The 20,479-nt window shown below is 39.8% G+C and overlaps 1 protein-coding gene across 1 annotated transcript in view; it reads left to right on the forward strand.

Moving 5' to 3' along the window:
* HSD17B12 (hydroxysteroid (17-beta) dehydrogenase 12) overlaps positions 1-20,479 on the forward strand; it is a 59,012-nt gene that overhangs the window by 33,653 nt on the left and 4,880 nt on the right. Inside the window, exons 7-9 of the mRNA XM_009329736.1 lie at positions 4,084-4,118; positions 9,412-9,493; positions 14,424-14,489. Coding sequence (XP_009328011.1) covers positions 4,084-4,118; positions 9,412-9,493; positions 14,424-14,489 — 183 coding nt within the window. The remainder of the gene's footprint in view (positions 1-4,083; positions 4,119-9,411; positions 9,494-14,423; positions 14,490-20,479) is intronic.

The raw sequence follows: 20,479 nt of genomic DNA on the forward strand, positions 1-20,479 counted from the left end.
CTCCTGAGCTATTGCTTGGATCGGTGTGAGAAAAGACTACATCTCGGTGATCACTAAGAATGGGAGATTTTTTTTCTGAATTGAAAACACTGGAAATACATGGCTGTAACTTCTAACTATTTGTTAGTCCTCTAATAGGAGCTTTTAAGTGTAGCACCTGTTTTAGAACATAAATCTAGCCATATGGCTGTGCATTTTTGTACCTGCAAGTAGGAATCTCTGCTTCTTTAGACTAAAAGTGGTGTTCCTTTTTCCAAAATTAGAAGGTAGAAGACAGGTCTGGTGAGGAAAAGTGGACAATACAACCAGTGCTTCCCAGGCATGTAATAAATGCAGTTGCAGATAAACGGATGTCAAGAAATGATAGCTGCCTGTAAAAGATCAATGAAATGGTCTGTAATGAATCTCTACCTTAAGTTAGCCATTTGCTGTCTCCATCCTGGGACTTGGGAGCTGGAGGGTTAGGTGTGAAAGAAGTGGACTTAAAAATAATGCAGCCCTCCAAACCAAAGGAACTATACCTCAAACTCTATGGTACCATTAGGTGTGTCTCTGAAATCATAGAAAAACAAACAAGCAAAGAAACCTCAACAACTACTGCTTCATGGTTGTGTGCTGAACATAACTTTTTGCCAGACTATAGAAAATATAAAAGATTAACAACTTCTGATGTCGAGGAGACTGTCCTGAGCAAATTTCTCAGACACGCACACATGCACGCAAGTTCTCACTCTGCTCCAATGCAAACTTTCAGAAATCAAAACCAGTTTTCTTTGGATGAGCTGGCAGTTTTCACACAGCCTAGTGTCTAGCTACTCTGTCTGAAATACCTGAGCCTTCAGAGTCTTGGGAACATTCACATTTTCGACTGCTGCACTGGCATTTCTGTGGAAAGTAGTATTCGTTCAGAAAAACAGTTATGTGAAGGAAGCCTCAGTGAGTTCAGTAACCACTAACTGAAGGCACTCCTCTTAGGGTGGTTCCCAACCTCTCCTTTAGGTTGCCTGCCACTTTCTTCTTCCTTTATTAGATTGCCTTCAGAGAAAGAAACACTGTCATAGAGTTCTCTGGCATCCTACATGCTAATTCCTACAGACGCAGACTTGCAATGCTTTGGCATTTATGAAATACACCCCATTACACAACTGGCTATCTCTAAATAAGACCTAGCTAAAACTTGGATTCTTTATCTGGGAAACGTTTATTCAATTCTAGATGTTTGTTGTTGAGCTGCCTGTTTCATAATGGCATGTCTGAGATTACAGCTATTGAAGGCAAGAGTGTTAATCAGTTTGGCTATTTTGGATAAAGATCCTGCAAGTACGTATGGACACTGTTATTAGTGGCAAAACTACATTTCTGCTATAGATTGTTTTATTTGAATTAATGCTGGCAATATTTTACATGTGTGTACAATGTATAAATTTGCCAGACCCAAATACGGCTGCAGAACGCCCTGCCAGCATTTTTCCAATAGCGCTCTTGCACTGCTGAACAGTGTGAGTGTGGACTTGGCTGGGTGAGGTGAGACTGACTCAGAGAGCTGCCTTCTGTTATTTCATTCTTTTAAAAAAAAAACAATCTTTTTTTCTGTACGTAAAGATACCGAATATACATATATCTCTCTTCACACAGCACAAGATGTAAAAATACAGATAGGAAAAACAGTTTTGCCCTATTTCACAGATTTTTGAAATTCCCTCAAAATACTATTTTTAATGGAAACAAATGGAAGTGATGCTGAGTATGAAATTCCATTTTGCCATCAGTGTTTTTCGGGGGGGGGCGGGGGGGAGGGGATGGATTGCCTGTCCAGCTGAACTTCAGAAACAGACTATTTAACATAGCTGATGGTGAGAGACTTCTTGATTTCTACCTGAATTGTGTACCTATTGTTATATCTCAGCTCTCAATGGCTTCATAGTTTTCTAATTTATATTAAGTCAAACAGTTGTTGTAGCATGTTTTTCTGTGCTTTCGTTTGGACATCAATAGTAACCCGCAGGTTTGTGATACACTAAGTTAGAGCTGCTTGGTGGGTTACAGTTTTGATTCAGACCATGAATGCATTTTTGTGGATTTATGACAAAGTTTCAAACGTGGATTCCCCTCTGCACTACAATGGGAGATCCTGTACTGGGTTTTCATACCATTTATGGGTTGCCTAAAGGAAGGCAATTGCAGTCCACGTCCATGTGTCAATCTATGGAGATGATATGCAGTGTTACACTGCCCTTAGAGGCAAGAAACAGTACACTGCATTTTGCCAAGGGACCTGTGGGAGAGATCATGAAACTTACACCAGATAAAAGATCTGCCAGTCTTGAACTAGTCTTAAAATCAGCCCAAATCATTCTTTATCCTTTAACATTAAAAGAAACAGTGGTTTCCACATCTCTTTTGAAGCATTAGTGCGTGAAAAAGCTCATGTATACTTAGACTTAATGTTAGCAGGTTTTTTGAAGTTGCATCAGATCTGTTTAGCTCGGTGATGTTTACCAACTCTGAATACTCAGTTTGACTTCTGGGGCAGTACTGAGGGTTAAATACGTCAACAGCCAACTTCATGAAAGAAGGTCTGTTCGACTCCTGCCTGTACAGTCCCTATTGAAGCGTCATGCAGCATGGCTGATGGCAGAATCTATTCTAAGTGAGAAATTCCAATAAATACAAAACACAGCCCTTCTCTACCATTTTCTTTGAGTGTCAACTCAGCTGAAATTTTGTTTTCTTTTGTGATTTTTCCCCTTTATTCCTGAAAGGATATGTTTTATAATTTAAAAATAAAAACAAAAAACCTGAAACCCAGATTCAGTCATATGTAAGGGCTAATGCAGTGGTGATAGTAATATCAATAGCTTGCTACAATAAGATTTGTTTCTTTGTAATAAAAGTACTTACAGGTGTTTTGTGCTCCTGTATATGCTGATTTCTTTCTTTGTGTGTGTGTTTTTCCTCCCATACTACTCAAATGTTTCATGTTTTAAGCTATCAAGGTAATTTGGTATCAGTGGGAGTACCATAACGTTTTGGTGCCATTAGTATTTTATTACCCCCTCCTCACTGTGTTCTCAAGAACTTTGTTGGAACACCTTTTAAAGATGTGAAAAGTGGTAACAATTTATATTTCTTGTCTGATCTGTCTTTGGTGTCAGCGGCGTGACATTTATTAACAAGGTTGGTTGGGGGCAGGGTAGTATTTGGCACAAGCTGAACTTTGACGACATTACTTCTTAAAGGCAGTAGTTTTGGATTTAAATTGTATTTTAGGATTTCACACTAATTAAAATTTGTCTAAGTTTGCATCAATGCTTGATTTGTTTCCCTTGTCAGAGCTGCTCTGTCTGCAACTGGGAAGCTTGTTTCAGGATTATTGCTCTGGAGAATCCTTCAACCAGGTTGTAAATAGATTGCTTAGAGTCATAACGAAGGCAGGAGCTTCCAGAGCAGTGGGGAGGTTTGCCAGGCTGCTTTGCTTGTGGGGGTGTAGGTTCTTCAGTGTGAAAACATCTGTGTAATCAGCAAAAAATGCTTTGGGGTCTTAACTGTTTTCTGTAGGTAACTTAATGTGGGAAACTTACCTTCACTAGTTCTGTCCAGTGCTTTTGCTGCTCCACAATTTATTTTTAACTTAAAATCAGCAGTTCAGTAAGCCTAGCTAAAATGCATTGGATATTGTCTCGAGTCTTGGCATAGGTGGTAAATTTAGTCAGTCCTGAGGAAGACAGATGCTTTTTGTGAGGAGAGAAGGATCATACATGTACTGTAGTACTCTTGTGTCTTAATGTTCTTTAGAGACCACAGATGCTGCAGAGCAGTGAAGACATTTGTTTGTTTACTCTTATTGTACTTATGCTACTAGCTGGATGGGTTCACCAGATTCAGTGCACACTACTTGACAGAGCCAAGTTATCCAGGTAGAATAAAAATAAACTGCCTACGCAAAGTATGGTCTCCGCTTCCCCGAGCCTTGGTTGGGGTAGAGGGGGTGGCAGCTGCTTGCGGGAGGAAGGGAGGCTTCCCTCGGTCTCTGGCTGTCTGGTGTCTGCATTCTCAGCCATCACGAATGTTTTCTTTTTGCAGATGACACGATTGGTGCTGCCCGGCATGCTGGAAAGGTGAGTCACACTAACACTATCCAGACAAAGTCATCATTCTTTATAGGGGAGAATCCTTTCTTGAAAAATTCATTACTGTGACTGTTCAGCCTAGTCTCCATGTTTTAATGGCAGAGTAATGCTGGGTGAGTCACACTGGTGGTGCATGAATCATCAGACGGTGGAAGCCTTTTCCACTCGATTCCCTTTTTATTTTTCCTCTCCCTTCTCCACTGTTGTGGTGATTCCTTTTAGAACAGAATTAAAAAGCCCGTCTGACTCATCAGCACTAACTCAACAACCTGCTATTCTGAGGGGGTGGTTACAGTTCCTGGGAATAACCTTCTTAAGGCTATTTCTCTAAGTCATTGTAAGTAAAATGGATGCAAAGAATATGTTCTCATTATACAGTAGGAGGTATATTGAGGAAAGTCTGTGATCATTTAGAAAAGTAGAATTGGAGACCAGCTCTTTAACATAAGAGTTAATGTACACCACTGTTGCCGCAGAAGACGTATACTGACTTCCTAGCGAGCTCCCAGGTGAAACGAAAAGATGCATGGTTTCCGTGTAGTTCCTCCAGGCTGTTTTCTAGCTGATGTTGACTGTCCCAGGCTGTTTGCTGTCTCTGTTGTGGTACTAACCCTGGCTTGCTGGGGGTTGCCCTAGGTGAGGTCTGAGCCACGCTTGCAATACTGAGGAAAGCTGTGTAGAACCATGCATGACAGTCACCATGGTATTGCCTCCAAACGAATACTGTAGGAGGAGCATATATACGGGACAAGCCTCCAGATCCAACAAAGATTAAGAAAAAAATTGTATTTCCTGTATCATCCCACTATCTGGGAGTCTTCATTGCAGATCAGGATTCAATTATTCAAGTGCTGCGCAGATGCAGAGCAAATGTTTCACATCTAAAACAAAGTTGCTTCATGGGTACAAACTGTCAGAGCTAGTGACCAGTATGGGAGTCACCGTCTAGCACATCAGAGTGACGGTGAGCTTAGATTTTTAGTTAAACAATCAGGAGATAAGGAGTTTATTTCATGTAAAGAAACTTGAATTAGGAAAGAAGACCCAAGACAGAGCTCCCGGGCAGGGGTGTAATATTTCCCAATAAAGCTGGAATAGAGGATGAGGATTATAGTATGGTGGTGGTAGCTACTCAGGGTTTGTAAGTCAAAAGTTACTCCTTGCCCATGTACTATTATTGATAGATAAAGGTATCTGCCTTTTGTGAAACCACCGCCCTCTGAAGATGCCAACGTGACCAAAGCCATTCTGCTATCTAAGGATTTAATGTTGTTTTGTTATCAATTTTTGGAACTTTGAAGGTCTAACAATTTCTTGCCTCCATTTCTTTGTCTAAAGAAATGTCGTAGTTATCCATTTGGCAGTTGATCTTCTCAGCTTCTTAGGACAGAATGATGTATACTCTACTTACAGAATATCCTGTGTATGTTTTTGGGTTTTTTTTTACGTATTTAACGTGGGTAAGGTGATTTGAATGAAAGGCAGCAAACCAGAATCCTGCTGACTTCTGGTTCTGACTAACCCTGAGCACACCATGTTATATCCTTCTCACTTTTCCAAGCTACATGATTACCTCAGGAATCTTAAGGATAAATGTTTGAGAAGCAGCTTGGAAAGAAGAGATTAATAGTGGTTAAAAAAAAAAAAGTACACATCTTGAACTTTCCTGTGTGTGAGCAGCCACTTTGAATGACTGGTCCATTTGAATGAAGGCCTTGGTTTCTGTCCCAGGGAAAAATATTTGAAAATTTTCTGTTTGGTTTTGTGAAGTCAGTTGGGTTTGCAGTGCACAGAAGCAATGTCTGCAGCTGCGAACTCCTGCATAGTCATAGCTCACAGGCCATTAACACCACTAAGAGTCTGTAGCCAAAGGAGGACGTGGCTGTCCAGCAAATCCAAGAGCATGAACAAATGGTAGCTGTAGTTGGCTGCTCTTTGGGCCAACCATAAATTTCTCACGTGGGACCGCGGGTTAGGAAAAAGGGCTCCAGGCTCTAAGAATAAAACTAGACTAGGAATCCCATCATTATTCCTCACTTGTTCAAGGAGGATAGCAACAGAAATAGAGCAGACTTCACATGCTTTGCATCCAGGTCTGTAAGGAGAAAACACAACCGCATCTTGGTGTGTTGGTTACTTTATAATAAATATAGCAGCATTAGGTGAATGTCACTTCTGGTAATGGCATCTAGATTCTCTGCTGTGGCTCCTCTCCCATGCTCTGAACACTTAAAGTGACAATTTGTAATCTGCAGCTTCCTATTACAGTTAAATGAGCAGTTCCTCTGTAAATTTTCAGGCTACTGTCTAAGGTGGGAGACTCATAGAACTGAAAATCGAGGCTTGATGTCTTTGGGAACAAAAAAACCACCAACAAAAATCAGTTGACTGTTTCTAGACAAATATCAAACTATGGTATTTATTGCCAGGGAAGTAGCAAGTGCATAATTACATTACAGAGGAAGCTTGCTCTTTCCACTTGGCGTGCAGCTGGAGCAGGCGCTGGTTGCCACAGCAACAGGGAGATGGCTAAATATAGCCTCCCCGGCACTGGACCACTTAAGGTAGAATGATGGGGAGGTGTGAGGGTGTGGGCCTGGTTCTCTTCATCTTGACCAACTTTTTTTTTTTAAGTGCACACTTGAGTTGGATGGAGCCAAAATTTCTTTTTGCTGCACTGATGCTCGTGTAGGTCTTCAGATCCCTCCCTAAAAACATTTCTTCTCCAATTCCTCTGAGAAGCAAAATTGTAACTGGAGTAATTGGAAGTGTTCCCCCTACACACACGCTTCTCAGTTTCCTTTTATCTGGAGGTTTTAAGTTATGAGCTTTTAAGGCTAGAACTGTTTTCTTTATAAAGAAAAAATACAAACCACAAGACCCACAGTGGCATTGACTGCTTCAAAGAGACCAATACACGGGGCTTCTGCAAAGAGCTGCTACTAATTTGTTGTGTTTCCAAGAGAGTTTTCTTCACTGGGTCAGACCATTAATTCACTGTGCCTAGATGATGGTCACAACTGCTGGAAAGTTGCAGTCTAGCCAGATGCTGCGAGACCTGTGCTTTTCAGCCTGAATGCCAACCTCTCTTCTAAAGCTTCAGTTTGTTTTATAAGCATGAGGCTCGTGTTTATCCTTACCCCTTTTTGAATCCTATTAAGCTTTTGTCCTCAATTAAATTTTGTGGCAAGTATTCTTATAGTCTGAATATGGAAAGAGCACTTCCTTTTATCGTATCTAAATTTCAGTCTTTCATTTAAATAAATGTCATCTTTCTTTTGTGTTCTGAGAGGATAAATCAAGATCTTGATCTTTGTCATTCATTAGTCTGTATATTCTTATCATGGCTGCTCTTAATAGTCTCTTAAATAGCTAAATTGAACCGATCTTTTCACCTCATAGATGTATCAGCGTTTTTCTTCTCCTTTTTCTCTTTCTTAAATCATCAGGTTCTTAATATTTCTGTCCTATATTTGGAGGGATAAAAGTGTTCAATAGACTGTAATACAGGATTTCAGTGGTGGTGAATCTGTCCCTGCCGTTCCCACCATCCTGTTCTTTGGCTGGTTTTGGTGACTGCCGTACAAAAGAGAACTCCTTGTGGACTTTGTTCAGGCTTTCCAGGGAGCAAATAGTTGATTTAAAGTCCTGCAAGGTTTGTGATTAATTCACATTATTTTCTTTAGTATCCGTTGTTGGTTTTGTTAATATTGATTTTTCATCTGCCATTCTGCAGTCTGTTCACATAGCAGTCTGAGCTCTTTAAAAAGTTCCTTATAGTATTTTCCAATCTGGTAATCTCTTAAAAACTGCATGAATACTCATTTCACTGCTAATCCCCATTTGAGCTCATGAATAAATATCATAAGCACCACCTGTCTTGATATGAATAATCTGGCATCCACTGTTAACCTTTTGCAGTCGTGAAAATTCATGATTAATTTGCAGTCTTATTTTCTCCATACTACATATTTTGCTCCATGTTACTACTTTATTTCACCAACCAAGCCTTGCAGATAACTCCTGAAAAATACAATGAACTTTGGCAAAGGTGTTTGAAATTCTGAATGACTGAAATGACTCTTTTCTGTCACGTTAGCCATCTCATTCCCAGAGGTGAATCAATCACAGATTTAATTCACACTTTTATCATAGTAGAAGCCATGTTGGTTTGAATCTATTGTCACGATTTTCAAAGAGTTATATCGTTTTAATTTTTAAGGGGCACTTAAGCTCAGCTGTTTGTTTTCAAGATGGCTATTTAAATCATTGTGGCAGCAGCGGCATAGGGTATATGTGGATGAACAAATATGATGAGAAACTCGTATGTGAATCCGCAGGAGTTGAGCTGCGTGATGCCTACCTGCGTGAATGTTCTCACTCTGCACTAAACACGGCATACTTAGTAGTACATTCAGGTGAACTGTCTTGAATTTACTACAGGGTAAGAAGCAGCAGAGATGCATCTTTCACTGTGTTGGACTGTCTGGTAGCACATTCTAACAGCGTACTTGCCCTAATTTGCCTGAATCTTTTAAAACTAATTCTTCTTTCTACCTAGCACTAAATAATATGTCTGGTTTTGTAGGTAAAACTAGTCACAGAAATAGACATGCTCAAAATCAGTCAGTGGGTTGGGAAATCCAGGAGTCTCACGTTCTGCCCTACCTGCACATGCTTGGCAGAGCAGGTGGTAGCTACTTTCAGACTGGTACCCTTACTTAAATATTATGGTGGAATACTTTCAGTGCTGCTGTAAAACAACTCTTATTTTCTGTAGTCATCCACTGAATATCTTCCATACTATATTAAAACACTTCTGTATTTGAGCAGTAAATTCAGATACTTCCTATCCTGAAGATCCACCCTGAAGTAACGTTTAGAAGATGTAAGGGATTATCAAAGTGTAAACTGTACAACAAACTTGTGTTGCCATTTCTGCCACCTTGGCCCGAGATTTAGAAGTTGCCTTTCGGACTTGTGCCAGCTTCGCTCAATCAGTTTGGCATAGTTTAGCTCAGTGTGTGTGTATAAATGTATGGAGCTTGATTCTCTTGCTGTATCAACTTTGGAGTTGTTCCTGATTTATACCAGCTGCTTGAATACTTATATTGTGCTTAAAGTCATATTAGTAAATCTTAATTTAGGATTTGGTTGGGGTTTTTAAACAGGTCTTAATCTCAGTTGCATCCTAAAGGCTTTCTTTAGGCTTGCACTAATTTTCTGAAACATGAAAGAAGTTGCCTTTATTTCATGATAATATATCTTCACTGCCTTTCAGATCAAAAGGGGTAATCCTGAATATCTCCTCAGCTGCTGGAACCTATCCAACTCCACTACTGACTCTTTACTCTGCAACCAAGGTAAGTGTTCTTTTCCACACTGAAATCAAGCGTCAAACATAAGCCAACACTACAGGAATAAATGTTTTGGTGTCCATCTAGTGGTGCTTTCATGAACTAAAAGTACAGAGTTGGTAACTTAAATTTTTTTGCAATAGTGGAAGCTGGAAGATCGAGAGAAAAATGAGTGCAAGGATTTACTGACATGGAAACAACTGTTTTATATATTTCATCATGCATTCTACTTTTACATGGAAAAGGATGCTAGTGTACCAAGCAAGCTTAGTGTGACGTTGAGAAAGGACATTGACTAAGTTTAACACACCTTCTTATTTTGACTTTGAAACTTTTTTCCCTAGTCTTACTGAAGATGTGTATCTTCAATATGTATGTATATATATTTATTTAAGTAGGACTCTTCTGGTGCTTGCTGGAAGCAAACATTTGTTCTCCTTTTTACTAGTTGCCTTAAGTTTAGCATTTCAGGTAAAAGAAAAGGTAGAGCTCTAAGGCCTCGCCATTACCAAATAGTCAACGTCCCTTGATCTGCTGACCATACATCCTGCTAACGTAGCCCAGTATGTTGTCAGATGTTCTTGCAGTGAGTGGATTATTGGCTTATGGCAGCCACCATAAATTCCGGGTTTTTTGCAGCAGGGCTGCTACTCAAACAAAATGAAGGCATGACGTTACCCCACTCCATATGCAGAACTTTGCACTTCACTCTGTGCCAGTCAAGAAATCTCACGATGTTTAACAATAATCAAGCTTATCAGGGTCTCTCTGGACTGAAGCTCTGTTGTGTCAGCCGCTCCATCTAATGTTGTCATCTGCAAATTTGCTGAGGGTGTGCTCTGTGTCATCATCTGGGTTGCTGATAGGAGATACTGAAGAATATGGGCCTCTGTATTGATCTGTAGGGTTCTCTGCTTGTTATCAGCCAGATGTCAAGCTATTGATCATGGCCCTTTGAGCCTGGTGGTCCAGCCAATTTTCAGTCTGGCCAGCAGTTTGTCCTTTCAGCACATATCTGCTCGACTTCCAAATGAGAATGCTGCAGAAGATGGTGTCACAATCTTTACTGAAGTGAAAATATATCTATATATATCACACATACTTACAGTTTACATATAATTAAAAATCTGTTTCCCTCATCTACAAAGCTAGTCCACTCCATTGTAGAAAGCAATTTAGTTGGTCAAACATGATTTGCTGTTGGTACATCAGAAACAGTCAACACAGATTTATCTTCTTGTCCTTTATGTGCTTGGAAATGAATTCCAGGAGGAGGGCTCCATGATCTTTTCACAAACTGAGTTAAAACTGATGGGATCATTCTTGCCTTTTCAAGGAGGGATATGTTAGCCCTCTTCTAGTTGTCAAAGACCTCCCCAGTTTCCATAGTTTTTCAGATAGCGTAGGCAGCAGACTTGTATACATACAGACTAGTTCTTCCAGCTCTCTTGGGTGAATCCATGGTGGCTCCATGGATTTGAATACATCGAGCTTCTCTGAGTAGTCCCTAAATTGTTGCTGCCTCTACCTATCTCTTTCGTTAAACAAAGCTGGTGCATGCAGAGGCATGTGAGCAGGCTTTGGCTGTGCAAAGGCAAGAGAAGTGTTGAATACCTTAACCTTTTTCTATCCTTTATCTCTAGGTTGTCTCCCTCATCCATCAACAGACGCCCATTTCTCTGAAATTCCTCTTGAAACTCGTGTAGCTGTAGGATCCTTTACTGCTACCCTTAATGTCCTTTGCTAGTCTTTTCCTAGCTTGGATTTTATTCCTAAGTACCCAATAATGTTTTATGTTTCTCTTTTTTTGTTAGTTCTCCCTGTTTCTGTCTCTCATATGCTCATTTTTAGTTCGTCAAGAAGCTCCCCACTTAGCCAAACACAGCTTTTACTGAAATTTCCTGTCTTCTTCCACAATAGGCTGGTTTATTTTATCAGTTCATAAGTTACTACTCTAGATCTACATTCATTTTAAATTTAACTGCTCTGGTTTCTCTTTTTGTCACTGGGACGGTTTTGTCTTTCTACAGCTGGTCTTATTTTTCCGAAGATACTTATAGGGGCTTCTAAAATGTTCACCTAAAAGGTCTCCAGTTAACGCCATAAAGACAGAATATGGGTACACAGTATGGAACTGAAGTATACGTGATAAAACTAAATGCAAGAGACATTTACACCAGTATTAAAGCAGTATGGCACTACAGCTTTTTCAGGTGCACCTGGTAGTTACCTTAAATACTTCAAGGATTTCAGAGTCTAAGCAGAATCCTGACAGGATGAAGAAACCTTCAGTAGCGTCATTTGTGTCAGAACAGACCTATTTTTCCTCTAGACTCTCAGTAACGTCTTCATATTTCCAGAAAGGAGTTGATGCACGCTATTTTATTCATACTAAAGGAGGGGATATTTAAGTTTAGAAATCATGAAAGCCTGGATTAGTTTTAGCTGATAAAATTTGCTCTTGAAATAGCTGTTTCCTGAGAGCACAGTTTTTTGTTTTAATATGAAAGGTCACTTTGATTGTGGCAGTGCCTTCAGCTTTATGGAATGAATTGAGCTTCTGATTTTAGTGATAATATGCCTTACACTGCTTTGGTTAGTCTTTTTTCAATGAGAATCTTAAATATTTCCTCCCCTCCCCCTAAGAAACTCAATTACAGCTTAAGTAATCTGCCTATTCTCGGTGCTGCTCATCTTCTACCACAGCAAGATTAGTAAGCATGAAAGTGACTTCCCTAATGTAGCTGTAGAAAGACTGTATCTGCAATTTCTAGGGTTTTTTTCCTCATCTATATAGAGGGAATTTAAAGCATGGTATCCTTCAGGTCTAAGTCAATGGCTTTGGCTAATTATCAGGAACAGATGCAGTCCAACTCTTTAACCTTCCGGTGGAGAATTCCCTATTTTACAATGAAACAAGACACTTTTAAAGGAATCACAGTCATATTTTTGACAGGCTTACCTATCTACCCGCATTAATACTAATAAGAAGTGAAACATGATTTACCACCACCACCACCACATCTTTAGTATTTGGGTTTGTTACTGGATATCCAAGGAGAAGTAGTTTTCTTGATGCAATGTTTGTCTGTTTATTCAGGGGATGTTTAATTAGATGGTGTTCTTAAGACTGTTTTAAGTTAGAGGCTGCTGGGGGCTTGAGGATCTGGAGGTAGAAAGCACACCTTGGCTTTAAATAAATTCTTCAAGAAGAAAAACTCCAAAGTTTATTTGGATACTGGAAGTTGCTTTCTCTTCTCATGTAAAACGAACGTTCTCTTTATTGCAAGCTCTTTGCAACCAGTAGAGATGACAGTCTCTTTATACTGTCTCTCCGTATTTGGAGCAGTAACTGATTTCAGGACTCTGTCATGTAGAAATAGTTAGAAATTTGAATGATCAAAGCCCTTTGGTTAACACAATATAGTTTTTTATTTTTAATAGATTATTGATATACTCTGTGCAGTTACCACACATCTGGTAACTGTGTTCAAGGACTGCACTGAACTATTTGCATGTCTATGCAAGTGACGACTTGTTGCAACAGCACAACTAGCTCACTTGAATCATTGCTGCTAGGCCTGATTTTTCAGAGACTTGTTGAATACTGGATTTCATTAAAAACTTATACTTGGAGGAAAGGGAGAAGGAAAGAACAGTTGGACAGAAGATAAGCTTTTTTGGTTTAATGAGCCTCCTAGCTTGTACATGCAAACATGAAGATGAAGAATAAAAGGACCTATCGGCTACGCAGCAAAGTCTAGTTTTCTTTCAGATCTTGTGTATGCTCAGAAAAGCGTCTGTAGAAATAGCCCAGTAGCATGGGAGTGTTTCTTCTGCTTCTTGTATAGGCTGAGTTCAGTAGGATGACCTTAATAGGAAAAACACTGGGCACCGCAAGCTTTAAGCGCTGGTTTCAGTTAGGACTTCTGTTAATCCAGTGGTGACATGGTCAGCAAAGGAAGACTGTAAAGCAGGTGCAGTACTAGAGCTTTGCTGTTTGTTTTGAAACTGGTCTGAAGCAACTGCTTCTTAAATACTTGAATTAATTTATTTAGTATTTATTTTAGCTTCAAGCATGGATAAGATAGCTTAGTTCCTGCAGTTTGAAGGTACTCCATTCATCCTGCTTGGCTGTATTGTTTCACTAAAACATGAAACCATAGCAGAACCTGATATTTTGTCTCACTGGACTGCAGGAGGGAAAAGTGGAAAGGTGGTTTGGACAAACTCAGGGAGGGGGAATCTATGCTGGTTTAAACTGCTGAGTAGCCTTGGGTTATTAGGACAATATGTTCTCGTTGTGGTTGTGGAGGCGGCTGTATCAGATATGAGGGCATCTTGAAGGCAGGTACTAGCATCCACCTTTTAAACCCTTTCACTTCTTTTCTTGCAACTTTTAGTCTCGTAATTTCTAAAAACTTCCAGAAGTTTGGGAGAGAATCCATGGTAGTGGACTTCAGGACCAGGAAGAAGTATCACCGTAGGGTGGCATTTCTGGAAAATGTAAAGGCAGAAGACAAAGTATTTAAACACTATGTTTTAAAAACCATGCACAAGAGAAACCTACTTAAATCACTCTTAGACTTTTTTTTTAAGCAGATGACATAAGTAGTGGACAATGTGAACATACAAAATCTTATTTTCCTTTTTTAACTAGGCTCTATGTAACGAATCTGGTTCCTTTTCCTTCTAAATTAAAAAGGGTTTTATTTGTTTAGATTGAGCCTCACTTCTGTAAAAGTGCTTTGTAAGCATAGGGTTTCTATTCAGATGGCATTGCTCTAATATGCAAAGTTTCTTTGAAAACCTAAGGTTTTTCACTTTGAAAACAGGAACTATAAATAGTAATTCAAGTATGCTTACAAAAACCTGCAAACTATAGTTTCCATTTTAATGCATAGCATGCTGCATATTTCCCTTCTTTTCTCTCTAGGCTTTTGTGGATTACTTCTCCCGAGGCCTCCATGCAGAATACAAGAGCAAGGGCATCATTGTGCAGGTGAGTAGTTTGTTTCATGCAAGTGTGGTTACCACAGCAACACTGGTGTCTTGGTAACTAAAGGGAATCAGCATATTCTCTTATTCATGAATATGTGACACAGATTAAGGATAAGGATTTCCTTTGATCCCATTAGCAGTTTTCTTAAGTTACTCTGAAACAATGCATCTTGAAGCAACAAAAAACATGGTGGGTTTTTATTTTTTTTTTTTTAGCTGATGGTGGTAATTGAACCTTTAAGTATAAAATATTCCATAAAACTGTGTGCAACTCTGTAGAATACATCTTTATACAACTTAATCTACTGGAATGCACTTCTGGAGTGCATTTGTACAGAGATTCAATGGGAAACTGCTCAAAAGACTAGAATAGTAGCAGTCCATTCCCTGCAGTGTCAGTGAATCAACTGCTAGTGTAAGCATAGTAGCAAGAACAAACAAAAACCTCAAAGACCCTTTGTATGTAATGGACTGATTTAATTTTCTTTAGTACGGGGTTTCCATGTTACTAATGAGTTTTGCTCCCATCCCCCCCCCCCCCCCCCCCCCCCCTTTGTTTATCTTCCATGGTTTTCATTATTTTTGATGGGGCATAAAAGCAACCCAAGCCAGTCTCTCACAGCTTTATGGGATTTTGCTTTAATATCACTTCTCACATACTCTTAGTGTTTACTTCCAAAATGTAGCTGGAATTCCCAGCTTTGGTTGCAAACACTGAGTTTTTCATTACTTATTACACGTGTTGCTCTCCACAGCAATACTCAGTTTGATAAAGGTGATATAAGATCTTACCTGTACGGTGAAGACAGTGGTGTCTCTCTTTTAAATTCAGTTAGGGGTCATCTTACAAACATGATTAGCCTATGTCCATGCCTGTCATTCCCCTATTCTGTACGGTGGTTCTCAAAACCGTCTGAACATCCGAAGGCCCTATGAGGAGTAAGGCACAATGTTGCCTACCTTATTTGTGTAATTATTAAGCATGAGAGCACAGCTTTTGTTACTGGCTAAAACCATAGAGAAGTTGGTAACAACTTAAGGCTATGTTACCTTTTTGATGTGCTAGATTTTTTTTTTTCCCCTTTATACTTAGCAAAACAAGAACTTATCACCAGGAAATGTCCTGGAGTTTAGTATCCAGATGTTTATCCCAGATGTTTAATATAATGTCCTGTCCCAGTTCCTGAGAGGAGTTTGTGTTAAGAAAAAAAGACAGTTGCTGGGTGAGCTATTCCCATGCAGTCACTGACCTTTTAATGGGAACCTCATTTAAACCTAGGTTTAAACCTTACACTAAATGTCTTAAAGGATGCTGTTTATTTTGGGGAATGTTGGCAGTGGAGAGGAAGCTAGCAAAGGTGGTCCCTGAAAGCATTCTAACTACTGCTGTTATAGACCTTCTCGAGGACAGACTAGATGACATTAGTTTTATGCTGGTAACAGATTATAACTTGCTGTAGAGCTCCCAAAGCGTAACTTCTCCTCAGAGTGCTTGATGCTGTTGTGCAGCAATGATGGATGCATAAAAAGGTAGCACTCTGAACAGGTACACGTTGAGCATACAGGGTGGTTTGTGTGCACTCTCAGTTCTTGAAGTGGATTAAGCTGGAGTAACTTTGTGTTTTATGTCTCCTTGTTACTTTCTCTTCACACAGGGCTTTCCAAGCCTTTCCCCGGCTTCAGCCCCAAACTGTCCAGCAATGGGTCAATTTTTACTATATTGCAAGTTACTTACAGCTTTCTTTTCACTTTTACCCTTCTATATTACTTCTATCCCCCCAGTATGCTTCAAGCTGTATTACTTGCAGATTTAGCTTCATTATCAGACAGCTGTTCTTCCGATCCATTTCATCTACATGGAGCGTGGCCCTCTTTTAATCTGTGGTCGCTGTCTCCAAATGAGGCTGAAGAAACTGGTAGAGTATTTCTCTTTTCTACATCAATAATATGAAGTCTTCTGGTAGGATTTCTTTCCTGCTCAAGCCTACCTACAAACTGTGAGGCATGGGCTCCTTCAACACACAGCTTCACTGGCAATAGAGCTGGGTGTGATTTATTTATTGGGGGGATTGTGTGTGTGTGTGTTGTGGTATGATGTCTATGCTCTTTCTCTGTTTTCTGGTGTTTTCTCAGGTAAAGCTGCTTATAGTTACCTCAGTGTGAGAGTATTTAGAGACAGATGCTTGCAGGAGAAAGAAGTGTTACATCTTTGAGATGTGTTGTTCCTATGTGCATTTATAACCAGGCAGTCTCCTCCTCCCCAAATTTTGCTTAAATAGTACTATGTCAGTTTGAGAGGAAAACAAAGAAGGAGCAGGTAGTGCTCACTTATGGAGTACCTATCAAAACTGAAAAGGTAAATAACCCAGTAACTCATGCTTGGCTTAAGGCATTAAACACAGTATGAATGTAGATAGTATGGGAAAGATTTTTCTAGCATTTGGATCTGGAAAAGCTAGGAAAAAAGTTTTCAGTGTCCTACATTTTTAACGTTTTAAACAAATGAAGAAATAAATCTGGCTTTCTGTATCAACAGTTATGTTTTCCTGTACAAAACTTCACAGGTTGTGGTAAGCTGTCTTTTTGTAACTCCCATGTTGGCTAAGGGTGCTGAATTCCTGGGAGCACTGCTTTTTTGCCGCTAAATGCATGTAGACAGTGAATTGCCATTCTGAGTTATGACCAAAAACTGTCACAACTTCAATTTGTTATGCTAATTTTATTGCAGTCCATGTCCTTGTCATCTTGTTCCAGCCTAAGTCACTATAAACCACTAATGAATATTACAAGTACCTTCCTGTGAAGACTAGCTGACGTATCTCCTTCAAGCCCTTAGGAAGACTGCATCCCCTTTAGATTCTTTGAAGTTCATCTCTCTGTCCTTCAGAAATGTGTAGTGCTTTTAATTCCAGACTTGCGCGTCCAGTTGAGATCACCATTTAAAACAGTGGACTTTTACCATACCAGTATCTGCAGAGTACCACAGTGTGAAAAGCAGAAACAAAGTGCAGGTGGGATTTTACCAATTTCTGAAGTTCAACCTACAAGTATATCAGTTTTGCTCAAGTGGGTTGTCTTCTCTGTGGAAGCTTAGTTTTGATAGTATATAGTGCTTTTATTGCAATGTAGACATCTTTAGGTTAAAAATATACTCTTTCTGGCTGACAGGCCTGCTTAATTTCACAGAAGCAGCACAGTAATAGCGTAGGTTAAAATTCTGTGTGTGTTTACATGGAGAGAAAGGCAAAAAGAAAAGGAATGAGGAAGAAGACAGCAAGGACCTCTCGCAAGACTTTTTTGGAAAAATCTCTCACTGAAAGGTTTCTGCAGACTCTTCTGAAACATTTTCTCTTTGAATATGTCTAAAAATATTGCTTGGTTCTTTACCCCTTTCTTTTACTCTCTTTTTTTTAACTTCAGTTAGTTTTGGCATTTTCCCTCTATGCTTCATTACTGTCCATAATAAAAGTGGAACAGTGAAAACTGCCACTACCTGTTTTCTTCTACCATATCCACTATATAAAATATCAGATCACAAAATCATGGAAGTGTTTGTTTGAAGGGATCTCTAGGAATTTTTCTAGTCTAACCTCCTGCTCTCCTAGTGTTAGCAGTGGGATTGCTGCTAACACGAGGTCACAGGCTAGTCATGGCTTTATCCAGCCAAATCTCGAAAACCTTCAAGGGCGGGGATGCCGTGACCTCTCTGGACAACCTGTTAGAGTGTTGCACTGCTCTCCTAGCAAGCGGCTTTTTCCTTAGTGTCCAGTCTGAAAGTTCACAGCCAAAATTGATGGGTTTGCCTCTTGTTATTTTATCTGGCGCTACCAAGAAGAGTTTGGTTCTCATCTTCATAACTGCCCTTGAAATAACTACAGGCAGATATTGGGTCACCCCCAGCCTCCTTTTCACCACACTGAACAAGCCCAGCTCTCTCTCCAGCTATTCACAAAAGGGTGCTGTCACCAGACTAATGGCATTGCGTTCCTCCGAAGCTTTTTAGCTTTGCTCTTCAGCTTTCTATACAGGTCAGCTTTGGTTGCTGCAATTCTTCCATTTCCCCTTTATGTCCCCCACCTTCCTTTTCCCTGCAGAGAAATGGAAAGAGACTTCTTTGGAAACACCGAAGAGTTCAGGTCTTTTTTAAAAGTAAGGTAAAATAGGTGATAAAATTGTGTAAACAAGCTATTCAGACTTTTTGGGGCTTATTTTCATGTGACTGTAGCATAATTAGTAGAGGCTTCGATTCAGGACTTGAGATCGGTTCTTGCATCCATACAACATTCAAGACCCCAATTCTGAGTGCCGGACAATTTTAATAAGCATTGGAGCTGTAAGCGCTAGCACATGTTTTAAGAGAGCAAGAGACATTGTATTGACATAAGCTACTTTTAAGGCATGTTTTGAAACTGGAGAGCAGGCTAGGCTTTCTCTGGACAAAGACAAGGAATTTTCTATGCAGTTCCTTGCCCAGGTAGTGTGGGTATCTGCCTGAATACAAAATGCTAAAAGACTTTAGGCAGTGAAAGACTTTTTTTTTTTTTTTAATCTGTCATGCCAGTTTTAGATATGGTTCGTGAATGTCTGAGATCCTTGTGAGGAGGAGGAAGGAGGGAAAACTAACTTAATGGATTCAACAGGTCTCTTCATAGCTGTTAAAATATGGCACAGTTAATGGGAAGATGATAAATCTTATGTTTCTGAAATTAAATACCTGTCTCTAGAAAAGAGAGCATTTGGGAGGAAAAAAAAATGTTGGAATGTAATCCTATGCTTCTTTGTGCCTTGAAGCCTGTGGATCAATAGGTAACCAGTAGTGCTACTGTATGCTTGCTTTTTCGAGTATCCTCATGCACAATTGTTTGCCCCTTCATGCTATCCAGTGGCTGAACTGGGTAGTGCAGTTCACTTACGAAGTCTGTTTTGAGCAGAGGAAGACAGAAAACAAATCTTAACTAAAACCATTATGCCACTCCATGTGGGGATGCTGCAGATACAATTTGGTGGTGAATAAGAAGCTTAGAATTGTTTTCTTTTTTTAAAACATCAAACTAGAGATTCAGTTTAGAAATGTAATCTGAAAATTGGATGAGATTCACATTCTGGAGCTGAAACTAGGTACCTATGCTGTTATGGTAACAGAATGAGTAATTTTCTTATCCAAGCATTTGTAGCTTTTGGCGACTTTAAAGGCAATGGTAACTGCTTACACCTCTGAAATTCAGGTCTCCATGTTTCACTCTCCATTTGAAAGTGGACTCGTTCAGTATATTATTGAAAGTCCTACTTAGAGAGAGAAGTGCACAGTTTTAAAGTTCTAAGGTGAAGGAATGAGGGGACATAGCAGTGCTTCCTGTTTGTGGTGGTCGAATTCCTGTTGAAATGTGCACAGCTATGGCATGAATAAATACTCAATGAGAGTTCAAGTGGTCCTGTCATCCCGCCCCCTTCCCCGTCGCTATGCTTCTGAGAGCGCGATAGTAAAGCTAATGTTTCTGAGGTCAAGCATGTGTGATCATTGTTCGTTAAGAGACTAACATGGGGAAGCAGCTTTCCAAACTGTAACTGGCCTAAATATACTGAGTTTCGATATGATATTCTCATTTTGAGATCCATTAGTGTAGCAGAAGTGGACACACGCTTTTCGGATATCTGCTGTAAAGATACATAGAATCATAGAATCATTTAGGTTGGAAAAGACCTTTAAGATCATTGAGTCCAACCGTAAACCTAGCACTGCCAAGTCCACCACTAAACCACGTCCTTTAATGCCACATCTGCATGTCTTTTAAATACCTCCAGGGGTGGTGACTCAACCACTTCCCTGGGCAGCCTGTTCCAATGTTTAACTATTCTTTCAGTAAAGAAATTTTTCCTTACATCCAATCTAAACCTCCCCTGGCGCAACTTGAGGCCGTTTCCTCTCGTCCTTTCGCCAGTTACTTGGGAGAAGAGACCAACACCCACCTCGCTACAACCTCCTTTCAGGTA

This window comes from Pygoscelis adeliae, unplaced genomic scaffold, assembly GCF_000699105.1.
Source record: "Pygoscelis adeliae isolate BGI_AS28 unplaced genomic scaffold, ASM69910v1 Scaffold117, whole genome shotgun sequence".
Taxonomy (NCBI): domain Eukaryota; kingdom Metazoa; phylum Chordata; class Aves; order Sphenisciformes; family Spheniscidae; genus Pygoscelis; species Pygoscelis adeliae.